The 11559-nt window shown below is 50.7% G+C and overlaps 1 protein-coding gene across 1 annotated transcript in view; it reads right to left on the bottom strand.

Annotated features, from left to right (window-relative positions):
- Nucleotides 1-1291: 1291 nt before the first annotated feature.
- Nucleotides 1292-11559, bottom strand: part of LOC144257967 (corticotropin-releasing factor receptor 1) — a 32845-nt gene continuing 22577 nt past the window's right edge. The window contains exon 8 of the mRNA XM_077806246.1: nt 1292-1432. Coding sequence (XP_077662372.1) covers nt 1292-1432 — 141 coding nt within the window. The remainder of the gene's footprint in view (nt 1433-11559) is intronic.

The following is an 11559-nucleotide window of genomic DNA, read 5'->3' as shown; positions in this document are numbered from 1 at the left end:
TTTCCGCTGGCGTGGGCTGGCCTGGCGGGGTCCTGCGAGCGTTACCACAACGTGTCCGCAGCTAGCATGCCCACTCTCGAGCTGGGCTAACGCCAGAGGAGCGAGTGCGAGGGCCGGTCACTGGGCGAACGCTGCAGTGAAGACTCAGGCTCAGGTTACTCTCACAAATGCTGCATTCACTCAGCGACGTGCAGGCCTGGCTGCCGGGGGGCCTCGCCAGGCACCACATGCTGGAGTTGCAGGGGGCAGCAGGGCGACCCCAGCTCTGCAGCAGACTGCATGGCAGGGGCTGCCGCGTGACCTCGCCAGGTATCCTGCTTGGAGCAGGGGGGCAGGGTGGATGTGGGGGGATGAATACTCTCAGGGTCGTAATAAAACGGAGGCATAAGGCAAAGCACAGAAATGGCACCAGGCAAACTACATTCACGGCCCAAGCAGCTGGTCTGTCCTCTGGGTTAACGCACATCAGGGCATCCCTCCCCATCACCGCAGCTTGCAGAGGTTCTTCAGGGCATCTGCACTGGCAGCAGGAGCCTGGAAGCGGATTTCCCAGGCTTGCCCCCCCAGAACGGGTTAGCAAGGCCGTGCGGTGGCAGTGGCTTCTGACAGGGTTGTTCCAGAGATGCCATCGCCATGTGCCGCAAACGGAGCTTTCACGACACCCTTGAAGGCAGTCACTCCAAAGAGACCTGCTGTGCAGCCGCTGAACCGGAGCGAGGAATTTATACCCCAGAGGGGCAGTGACATGCATGGGAATGGGGAGAGAGGCAAAAATGCAGACTGGCCACATCCCATCCATGTGACTAGTGCTAGCAGGACCAGGGCTCTCACCGGACAAACAAAGGTTTCCACTACGCCGGCTGCTAGGTCAGGATCGGGGCGGGTGCTGGACTCTGCCATATCTCCAGCACACCCGGCATCGCTCGGGGAATGGCTCTGCCCACAGCCGACCCTGGGATAATGTGAAGTCCTCACTGGACCATTGTCCTCAGTTGCTGTAGGCCTTGCCAGGGCCACCAGATATTGCCCAGACCCACAGTCCTGGGCAAGGGAGGTTCTGGCCTCACGAGGGCTTGGGAAAATAAGAAAGAGGTGCTCTGAGAGCTAGTCTCCCAGGGTGGACACTGGCAAGGGGTTTCTTTGGTGTCAGACAGTCCCTGCCCGGGCTCTGCTGGGCTCGTGGGCTGGGGTTCCATCCTGGAAGTACATGGCCCGCACGCCGTGTGCAGTACAAGCAGCAGAGGCTCTGCTGCAAACCTTGGCTCCCGTCCCGTGCGACGGCTTCCTCCCCTCAGACAGCCGTTGACTGCTTGATGCTGTGGAAGCTGACGCGCGTCGGCGACGTGGGGATGGACATGGCTCTGGCCACACGGGCGCGGATGGAGTGCTTGTCCTGCCACCGGTGCCATCGCTTCCGGACAGCAGAACGGACCTGCCAACACATTGCAGAGGACACAGGGCATTTACAACCCATGCTGCTGGCGAGGGCTTTCCTGAGACCTGCGGCAGAACTAGGGCAAGATTTCCCTCTCCCGTTGCACAGTACTGCAATACACTTTAGAGCTAAGGGGCTGAAAGCAGGTTACAGACATCAATGAACTACGCCCTCAAATTCCCCAGGAAGGAACAGTTCCTGGCATTATCCTGTATTTGTAGATGGGGAAACTGAGGCACAGAGCAGGGACATGACTTGCCCAAGGTCACCCTGGAGTTCTGGGGCTTGCCTTATGCTGGAGGTCAAACTAGGTGATCAGAGTGGAGCCTTCTGATCCCCCCAGAGCCTATGAATCTGTGAAAAATTCTTATCCCAGTGTGACGGGGAGAGAGTTGAGGCAGATGCAGGGACAGGGCATTTGCAAAAGGTCACCCCACTGGGTCATTGCAATGGGAGATTCGAGCCCAGCAGTTCTAATTCCAAAACCTTTGCTCTAACTGACAAGGCAGCCTCCTTCCCAGAGCCAGGAATAGGTCCCACTAGTCCCGACTCCCACTCCCGGCTAGTCACTCTCCATTGTTGGACACCGACCTCAATAAATCCTGACTTTAAAGGTCTGACAGGAAAGGAGAGAAATGAACCCGGGTCCAGGAACGTGAAAGACAAGCAGCAGGAGATAAATCTGGACTTCAGCTATAAAAAAAGAGCTAGCGTCTAATAAACCTGAGGCTGCCTAGTGTGTGATAGAGGGTAAGCGAGCGATGGGCTCACAGAGTTTCTTTATTACTTGTCTAGTCCGCATCTGTGTCAGTTCAAACTTACAGCAGTGCAGATGCCTTGGCTGGCTGGTAAATATCAGAGATTCACAGATTCCAAGGACAGCAGGGCCCATTGTGCTAATCTAGTCTGACCTCCCGTATGATGCAAAGAATACTTCCTGGAGTTACTGCTGAAGGGCGTTTTATTGACCGCAAGGTGCGAATTCCACCAACGGGTGCTAGGGTGGACGAAACAGCTGCGTGGGAACAGATTTCTTAGTGCCCGTCATTAGCCTTCCAAATATCTAACACCCAGACAGCTGGGGCTGCTGAGTAGCTGGCTCTGCCCCCTTTCCATTCCCCTGGCTCCGAGCTGTGTCCCGAGTTAGTGCAGGGGACGATTGTTTCCCATGGAGCCCCCCCAGCTCAATCCAGTCTCAACGCATTGTTTGCCTGCGCTGTGGGCTCTGCAGCAGAACCAGGCCACACACTCTGTGCAGTCCAGCAGCGTGTCCTGTCTGACAGTGGAGCTAGGAATGGGATCGAGGAGCCTGGTCTATGTAATGGCTACTGGGCGTGTCTGCATCTCAGCGCTTCATGGCCCTGGGCGAGCACGGAAATTCTGGAGGGCTTTGAAATTCCCAGGTTGTCTCCAGCGAGGTCCAGTCCTAAGCTGCCTGTTATTTGCTCACTGGGGCAAGCGCCAGCTGCTAGCCCGGCTTGCCCTGCTGCAATCCTATGGGAGGCCCCGACAGCATGGTGATGAGATGGAGAATCATAGAATCATAGAAGATTAGGGTTGGAAGAGACCTCAGGAGGTCATCTAGTCCAACCCCCTGTTCAAAGCAGGACCAACACCAACTAAATCAGCCCAGTCAGGGCTTTGTCAAGCTGGGCCTTAAAAACCCCTAAGGAAGGAGATTCCACCACCTCCCCAGGTAACCCATTCCAGAGCTTCACCACCCTCCTCGTGAAATAGTGTTTCCTAATATCCAACCTAAGCCTCCCCCACTGCAACTTGAGACCATTGCTCCTTGTCCTGTCATCTGCCACCACTGAGAACAGCCGAGCTCCATCCTCTTTGGACCCCCCTTCAGGTTCCAAAATAAATCCTGAAGGCTGCTGTCAAATCCCCCCTCACGCTTCTCTTCTGCAGGCTAAATAACCCCAGTTCCCTCAGCCTCTCCTCGTAAATCATGTGCCCCAGCCCCATGATCATTTTTGCTGCCCTCTGCTGGACTGTCTCCAATTTGTCCACATCCTTTCTGTAGCGAGGGCCCCAAAACTGGACGCAATACTACAGATGTGGCTTCACCAGTGCCGAACAGAGGGGAATAATCACTTCCCTCGATCTGCTGGCAATGCTCCTACTGATACAGCCCAATATGCCGTTAACCTTCTTGGCAACAAGGGCAGACTGCTGACTCATATCCAGCTTCTCATCCACTGTAATCCCCAGGTCCTGTTCTGCAGAACTGCCACTTAGCCAGTCGGTCCCCAGCCTGTAGCGGTGCATGGGATTCTTCTGTCCTAAGTGCAGAGTCCTGCACTTAGAGACACAAGGAAGCTGCTGCTGATGGTGTGAGCTGCAGAAGAGAAGACTCTTGCACCCACAGTGTCTAAGGGTTGGGCAGAGAGGACACCAATGCTAAAGGAAGGGAGTGGGGAGGGCAGTACAGGTCAAAGGCAGAGTGTGGGGTGGATTTTGAACTGGGTCTAAACGGTGCTGGTGAGTGGGGTGTACGGGGCCATGCTTCTTTGAAGAGGGAGGCAGCATTCTGCACTTGCTAGACTCTGGAGAGCTGTGATTGGGGAGGCTGCGGATGTGGCTGGACAGCAGCCGCTGCAGAGGATAGACTTGTAGGAACCAAGGAGGAAAGAGGCAGATGGGAAGTTGTAACATATGGGGGAGGCTGCAGAAGGAAATGCCAGGCAGATTTGCAACATAGGGGAAGGGGAGTTCAGGGTCAAAGATCACAGCAACAGGAGGTCAGAGAAAGGAGCTTTTTATCTGATCCATGTGGAAAGAAATAGCCTCTCTCCACCTGCTACAAATTCAGTATCTGGCAGCATCTTCCCCTTGTTCTGGGCTTCGTGTTTCTTTATGACTTAGACAGGAAACATGCTTTGGAACAGACATCTCAAATAATATCAGTGTTATCTCAAATAATGTTATATGTAGCCCTGCCATTGTTATCAGATGGCAGTGCTACATATAGACCTACACATTCTTTTTCTTAGTGTGTGAGGAAGTTTTTAGTCTTGGAAGAAATGCCGTGTTGTTGGTTTTCATATGCGGTTTCCTTGGGGGGAGCTGTTGCAAGTAGCAGGAGAGTTTGCTCTCTGCCTTAACCTCTGTAAGTAGAGTCTGTTCCAGGGATAGAGTTGGGAGCTGGCATTGGGATTTGGGCTGAGTGTACTGAAAGAGGAGATGGCCTGTGTGCTATCTGTGCCCACCTCTGTTCCAGGACTGGTGAATATACAGTAAATAAACAAATTACACCAATATCCCCAGCCTCCACATTACTGATTTCTCCTCTAACAGGAATGGTCCTGACATCTGCAACCTCTCCGCAGAGGGGTGCTGGTATTATTTACCACATACTGAAAGCCAACAGGGCTCAGGCCACACAGAGGAGTCATGGCTCTGCCCCAAGGGGTTTACAAGTCAGCCTGCAGGGAAGCTAATAACAGAATCACACATCGGCTCCCTGGTCTCCAACACACTGCATTAAAACCCTCCATGGGTAATCTGGAAAAAAGAGCCCCGGCTTTCCTTTGTCTCCATCTTGGCTGCCCTGTGGTGGGCTCAGGAAGGATTCTGAGATGCTTCCCAACAGGCCCTCTTGGAAGTCCCACTTTCAGTTCCTCCGCTGCCCTGGCTAATTTGCAGCAATGCATCTTGTCACCAAGATGTCTGTCCCTTCCCCTCCATGCTGATCTTAGCATGCATTGCAAAGTCCCCTGGATTCCTAGTTCATCCCATCCCACATCTTCCCTCGGGGTTTCAAGCTCCCCGGGAGCCAGTCCAGTACATTTATCTTTTCAGCCCCTTTCTAGCTAATGTTCCTTCCCTGTTGGGAGTGGCTGTTGGGGCAGGAATGCTGTCAGGTGATTAGAGGAAGGGACTTGCAGTGGGACTTGCTGGCTCTGGGAGAAAGTGCTGGCTAGTGGTTACAGCAGGAAAGTGGGCATCAGGACTCCAGTTGCACTGCAAGCTCTGCCACTGACTCACCGCACAACCCTTGGCCATGTCACTTCTCTGCCTGGGCCGAGTGCCCTCTCTGTGAAGAGGGGCCACGCTAATTCTCCACGAGTGTGTTGTGAGGATGAATTGGTAAATAGCTGAGCTCTCTCTGAGTGCCCAGCATTATGGCCCAAATTCTCAAGTACTTCCTCTCGAAGTTAGGAGCCTAAACACCTTTGGGGATCTGGGCCTATTCAGAACATAAGAATGGCCATACTGAGTCAGACCAAAGGTCCATCTAGCCCAGTCTCCTGTCTTCCCACAGTGGCCAATGCCAGGTGTTTCAGAGGGAATGAACAGTGATTTGCTCCCCTGGTTGCTCCTTGGTCAGTTTTAGCCTGACTGACCACAGCAAACTGCCTGTTATCAAAGCATAAGCCATGAAGGGGCTCAGAACATCACTCATCCTCAGTGACTGAACAAAAGCTCACGCCTTGGTGACGGGGAGGGCAAAGCCAATCTCATCCTTGAATTATTAACTAGATTATTTTGCTGCTTTGCAGAAGGTGGGAAACAGTTTTAAAAAGAAAGTTTTTAAAAATAATCATAATAAAAAAAAATCCATCCACAAAGATCCCAAGACAGAAAGCAGCCCTGGTTGGTGAGTTCTTTAGCAAACACCAGATTGTTAGCTCACAGAATTGCTGGCTTGGGAGCTGTCTCTCCCCAAGGGAAGGCTATGGACGGATACAGAAAAGAGATGCTGTGTTTTCCTTCAGCGTCGGAAAAGGCTTTTTATGTTCCCCGTCCCGCGGGATCTGCTGTTTCTGTCCTGTACCCAGCCATCCATTCTTACAGCTAGCAAAGGTGTGAAAGCAATTACAGGGAGGCATAATACTTAGCCCTGCCAGGAATGCAGGGGACTGGACTAGATGACCTCTTGAGGTCCCTTCCAGTCCTCTGATTCTGTGTGAAACACGGAAACACAACCGATCAGCCCAGAGAGGGGCTTTTGTTTGGCTATACATGTTCCGTTTCTCTTGGGTCACAATGCAGTAGGTTTGGTGAAATGATCCCTGTATTCAAACAGATGGTGCAACCGACACTGGTGTGCTGCCCTGGCAAACTCTGCTCATCTTAGGAAAGGGTTTACAGGGACACTAACTAATGGACAAATTGGACTGGGGTCTTGTTGCGGAAGTTTTGCCATGCACTGTATCAAAATAGCCTCACGCTCCTTCAGCCAGCCCAGCAGCAGCCTTTCTCTGGTCACAGGAGCAGAGCCTGCTGAAATGTCCTTATCGAAAAGGATGTTGAATGAAAAATGGGGCCAAACCGAACATTCATATGGAAAGTTTTGTTCCGGCTGTAATTTCCCAAGACCGAATCATTTTGGTGACGTGATTGGAATAACAGAGACTTGGTGGGATAACTCACATGACTGGAGTACTGTCATGGATAGTTATAAACTGTTCAGGAAGGACCGGCAGGGCAGAAAAGGTGGGGGAGTAGCACTGTATGTAAAGGAGCAGTATGACTGCTCAGAGCTCCGGTACGAAACTGCAGAAAAACCTGAGTGTCTCTGGATTAAGTTTAGAAGTGTGAGCAACAAGGGTGATGTCGTGGTGGGAGTCTGCTATAGACCACCGGACCAGGTGGATGAGGTGGACGAGGCTTTCTTCCGGCAGCTCGCAGAAGCTACTAGATCGCACGCCCTGGTTCTCATGGGTGACTTTAATTTTCCTGATATCTGCTGGGAGAGCAATACAGCGGTGCATAGACAATCCAGGAAGTTTTTGGAAAGCATAGGGGACAATTTCCTGGTGCAAGTGCTAGAGGAGCCAACTAAGGGGGGCGCTTTTCTTTACCTGCTGCTCACAAACCGGGAAGAATTAGTAGGGGAAGCAAAAGTGGATGGGAATCTGGGAGGCAGTGACCATGAGTTGGTTGAGTTCAGGATCCTGACACAGGGAAGAAAGGTAAGCAGCAGGATACGGACCCTGGACTTCAGGAAAGCAGACTTCGACTCCCTCAGGGAACGGATGGGTAGGATCCCCTGGGGGACTAACATGAAGGGGAAAGGAGTCCAGGAGAGCTGGCTGTATTTCAAAGAATCCCTGTTGAGGTTACAGGGACAAACCATCCCGATGAGTTGAAAGAATAGTAAATATGGCAGGCGACCAGCTTGGCTTAACGGTGAAATCCTAGCAGATCTTAAACATAAAAAAGAAGCTTACAAGAAGTGGAAGGTTGGACATATGACGAGGGAAGAGTATAAAAATATTGCTCGGGCATGTAGGAATGAAATCAGGAGGGCCAAATCGCACCTGGAGCTGCAGCTAGCGAGAGATGTTAAGAGTAACAAGAAGGGTTTCTTTAGGTATGTTGGCAACAAGAAGAAAGCCAAGGAAAGTGTGGGCCCCTTAATGAATGAGGGAGGCAACCTAGTGACAGAGGATGTGGAAAAAGCTAATGTACTCAATGCTTTTTTTGCCTCTGTCTTCACTAACAAGGTCAGCTCCCAGACTGCTGCGCTGGGCATCACAACATGGGGAATAGATGGCCAGCCCTCTGTGGAGAAAGAGGTGGTTAGGGACTATTTAGAAAAGCTGGAAGTGCACAAGTCCATGGGGCCGGATGAGTTGCATCCGAGAGTGCTAAAGGAACTGGCAGCTGTGATTGCAGAGCCATTGGCCATTATCTTTGAAAACTCGTGGCGAACGAGGGAAGTCCCGGATGACTGGAAAATCATAGAATCATAGAATATCAGGGTTGGAAGGGACCCCTGAAGGTCATCTAGTCCAACCCCCTGCTCGAAGCAGGACCAATTCCCAGTTAAATCATCCCAGCCAGGGCTTTGTCAAGCCTGACCTTAAAAACTTCCAAGGAAGGAGATTCCACCACCTCCCTAGGCAACGCATTCCAGTGTTTCACCACCCTCTTAGTGAAAAAGTTTTTCCTAATATCCAATCTAAACCTCCCCCACTGCAACTTGAGGCCATTACTCCTCGTTCTGTCATCTGCTACCATTGAGAACAGTCTAGAGCCATCCTCTTTGGAACCCCCTTTCAGGTAGTTGAAAGCAGCTATCAAATCCCCCCTCATTCTTCTCTTCTGCAGGCTAAACAATCCCAGCTCCCTCAGCCTCTTCTCATAAGTCATGTGTTCTAGACCCCTAATCATTTTTGTTGCCCTTCGCTGGACTCTCTCCAATTTATCCACATCCTTCTTGTAGTGTGGGGCCCAAAACTGGACACAGTACTCCAGATGAGGCCTCACCAATGTCGAATAGAGGGGGACGATCACGTCCCTCGATCTGCTCGCTATGCCCCTACGTATACATTCCAAAATGCCATTGGCCTTCTTGGCAACAAGGGCACACTGCTGACTCATATCCAGCTTCTCGTCCACTGTCACCCCTAGGTCCTTTTCCGCAGAACTGCTGCCTAGCCATTCGGTCCCTAGTCTGTAGCGGTGCATTGGATTCTTCCGTCCTAAGTGCAGGACCCTGCACTTATCCTTATTGAACCTCATCAGATTTCTTTTGGCCCAATCCTCCAATTTGTCTAGGTCCTTCTGTATCCTATCCCTCCCCTCCAGCGTATCTACCACTCCTCCCAGTTTAGTATCGTCCGCAAATTTGCTGAGAGTGCAATCCACACCATCCTCCAGATCATTTATGAAGATATTGAACAAAACCGGCCCCAGGACCGACCCCTGGGGCACTCCACTTGACACCGGCTGCCAACTAGACATGGAGCCATTGATCACTACCCGTTGAGCCCGACAATCTAGCCAGCTTTCTACCCACCCTATAGTGCATTCATCCAGCCCATACTTCCTTAACTTGCTGACAAGAATACTGTGGGAGACCGTGTCAAAAGCTTTGCTAAAGTCAAGAAACAATACATCCACTGCTTTCCCTTCATCCACAGAACCAGTAATCTCATGATAAAAGGCGATTAGATTAGTCAGGCATGACCTTCCCTTGGTGAATCCATGCTGGCTGTTCCTGATCACTTTCCTTTCATGCAAGTACTTCAAGATTGATTCTTTGAGGACCTGCTCCATGATTTTTCCAGGGACTGAGGTGAGGCTGACTGGCCTGTAGTTCCCAGGATCCTCCTTCTTCCCTTTTTTAAAGATTGGCACTACATTAGCCTTTTTCCAGTCATCCGGGACTTCCCCGGTTCGCCACGAGTTTTCAAAGATAATGGCCAATGGCTCTGCAATCACAGCCGCTAATGTAGGCTAATGGCTAATGTAGTGCCAATCTTTAAGAAAGGGAAGAAGGAGGATCCTGGGAACTACAGGCCAGTCAGCCTCACCTCAGTCCCCGGAAAAATCATGGAGCAGGTCCTCAAAGAATCAATCCTGAAGCACTTACATGAGAGGAAAGTGATCAGGAACAGTCAGCATGGATTCACCAAGGGAAGGTCATGCCTGACTAATCTAATCGCCTTCCATGATGAGATTACTGGTTCTGTGGATGAAGGGAAAGCGGTGGATGTATTGTTTCTTGACTTTAGCAAAGCTTCTGACACGGTCTTCCACAGTATTCTTGTCAGCAAGTTAAAGAAGTATGGGCTGGATGAATGCACTACAAGGTGGGTAGAAAGTTGGCTAGATTGTCAGGCTCAACGGGTAGTGATCAATGGTTCCATGTCTAGTTGGCAGCCGGTGTCAAGTGGAGTGCCCCAGGGGTCGGTCCTGGGGCCGGTTTTGTTCAATATCTTCATAAATGATCTGGAGGATGGTGTGGATTGCACTCTCAGCAAATTTGCGGATGATACTAAACTGGGAGGAGTGGTAGATACGGTGGAGGGCAGGGATAGGATACAGAGGGACCTAGACAAATTGGAGGATTGGGCCAAAAGAAATCTGATGAGGTTCAATAAGGATAAGTGCAGGGTCCTGCACTTAGGACGGAAGAACCCAATGCACAGCTACAGACTAGGGACCGAATGGCTAGGCAGCAGTTCTGCGGAAAAGGACCTAGGGGTGACAGTGGACGAGAAGTTGGATATGAGTCAGCAGTGTGCCCTGGTTGCCAAGAAGGCCAATGGCATTTTGGGATGTATAAGTAGGGGCATAGCGAGCAGATCGAGGGATGTGATCGTCCCCCTCTATTCGACATTGGTGAGGCCTCATCTGGAGTACTGTGTCCAGTTTTGGGCCCCACACTACAAGAAGGATGTGGATAAATTGGAAAGAGTCCAGCGAAGGGCAACAAAAATGATTAGGGGTCTGGAACACATGACTTATGAGGAGAGGCTGAGGGAACTGGGATTGTTTAGTCTGCAGAAGAGAAGAATGAGGGGGGATTTGATAGCTGCTTTCAACTACCTGAGAGGTGGTTCCAGAGAGGGTGGTTCTAGACTATTCTCAGTGGTGGAAGAGGACAGGACAAGGAGTAATGGTCTCAAGTTGCAGTGGGGGAGGTTTAGGTTGGATATTAGGAAAAACTTTTTCACTAGGAGGGTGGTGAAACACTGGAATGCGTTACCTAGGGAGGTGGTAGAATCTCCTTCCTTAGAAGTTTTTAAGGTCAGGCTTGACAAAGCCCTGGCTGGGATGATTTAATTGGGGATTTGTCCTGCTTTTGAGCAGGGAGTTGGACTAGATGACCTCCTGAGGTCCCTTCCAACCCTGATATTCTATGATTCTATGATTCTATGATTTTACAGTAAAAGCCTTTGGGGAAAATGTTCAGTTTTCAGGAAAATGTTTGGTTTTTGCAAAATCTGACCCTTTTAACCAACCCCCCCAACTTCCCCACCCCCATAAATGTTTTCAAGACACTGAAAATGTTTGTTTCCAGTTTTTCTTTTTTGTTAAAAAAAACCCCGAACCCAAGAAATTTTAATGGGAAATTCTGATGAAAATGATTCAAGCCTGAGATTTTCCCATGACAAATACTTGCCATTTTTTGACCCACTTTCCCCAGAAGTGATATTAGGAGGGTGTGTGTGTGTGTGTGTGTGTGTGTGTGTGTTTCCTGGTGACACAGTTTCGTACCTTGGAAATTAATCCCAAGGAGGGCAACAAACCCAGAATCTGTTCAGCACAGGCAGGGAATGTAGCAACTGCACACAGCTGTGACCGTCTCTTGGCCTTCCAGACGATGCAGTGCTCAGTTTGTTGCTGAAATGCAGGGCAGGGAGCTGGTGTATTTTTGA

The sequence above is a fragment of the Eretmochelys imbricata genome, chromosome 27 (assembly GCF_965152235.1).
Source record: "Eretmochelys imbricata isolate rEreImb1 chromosome 27, rEreImb1.hap1, whole genome shotgun sequence".
NCBI classification, from domain to species: Eukaryota; Metazoa; Chordata; order Testudines; family Cheloniidae; genus Eretmochelys; species Eretmochelys imbricata.
This window is presented reverse-complemented; position numbering and strand designations above follow the sequence as displayed.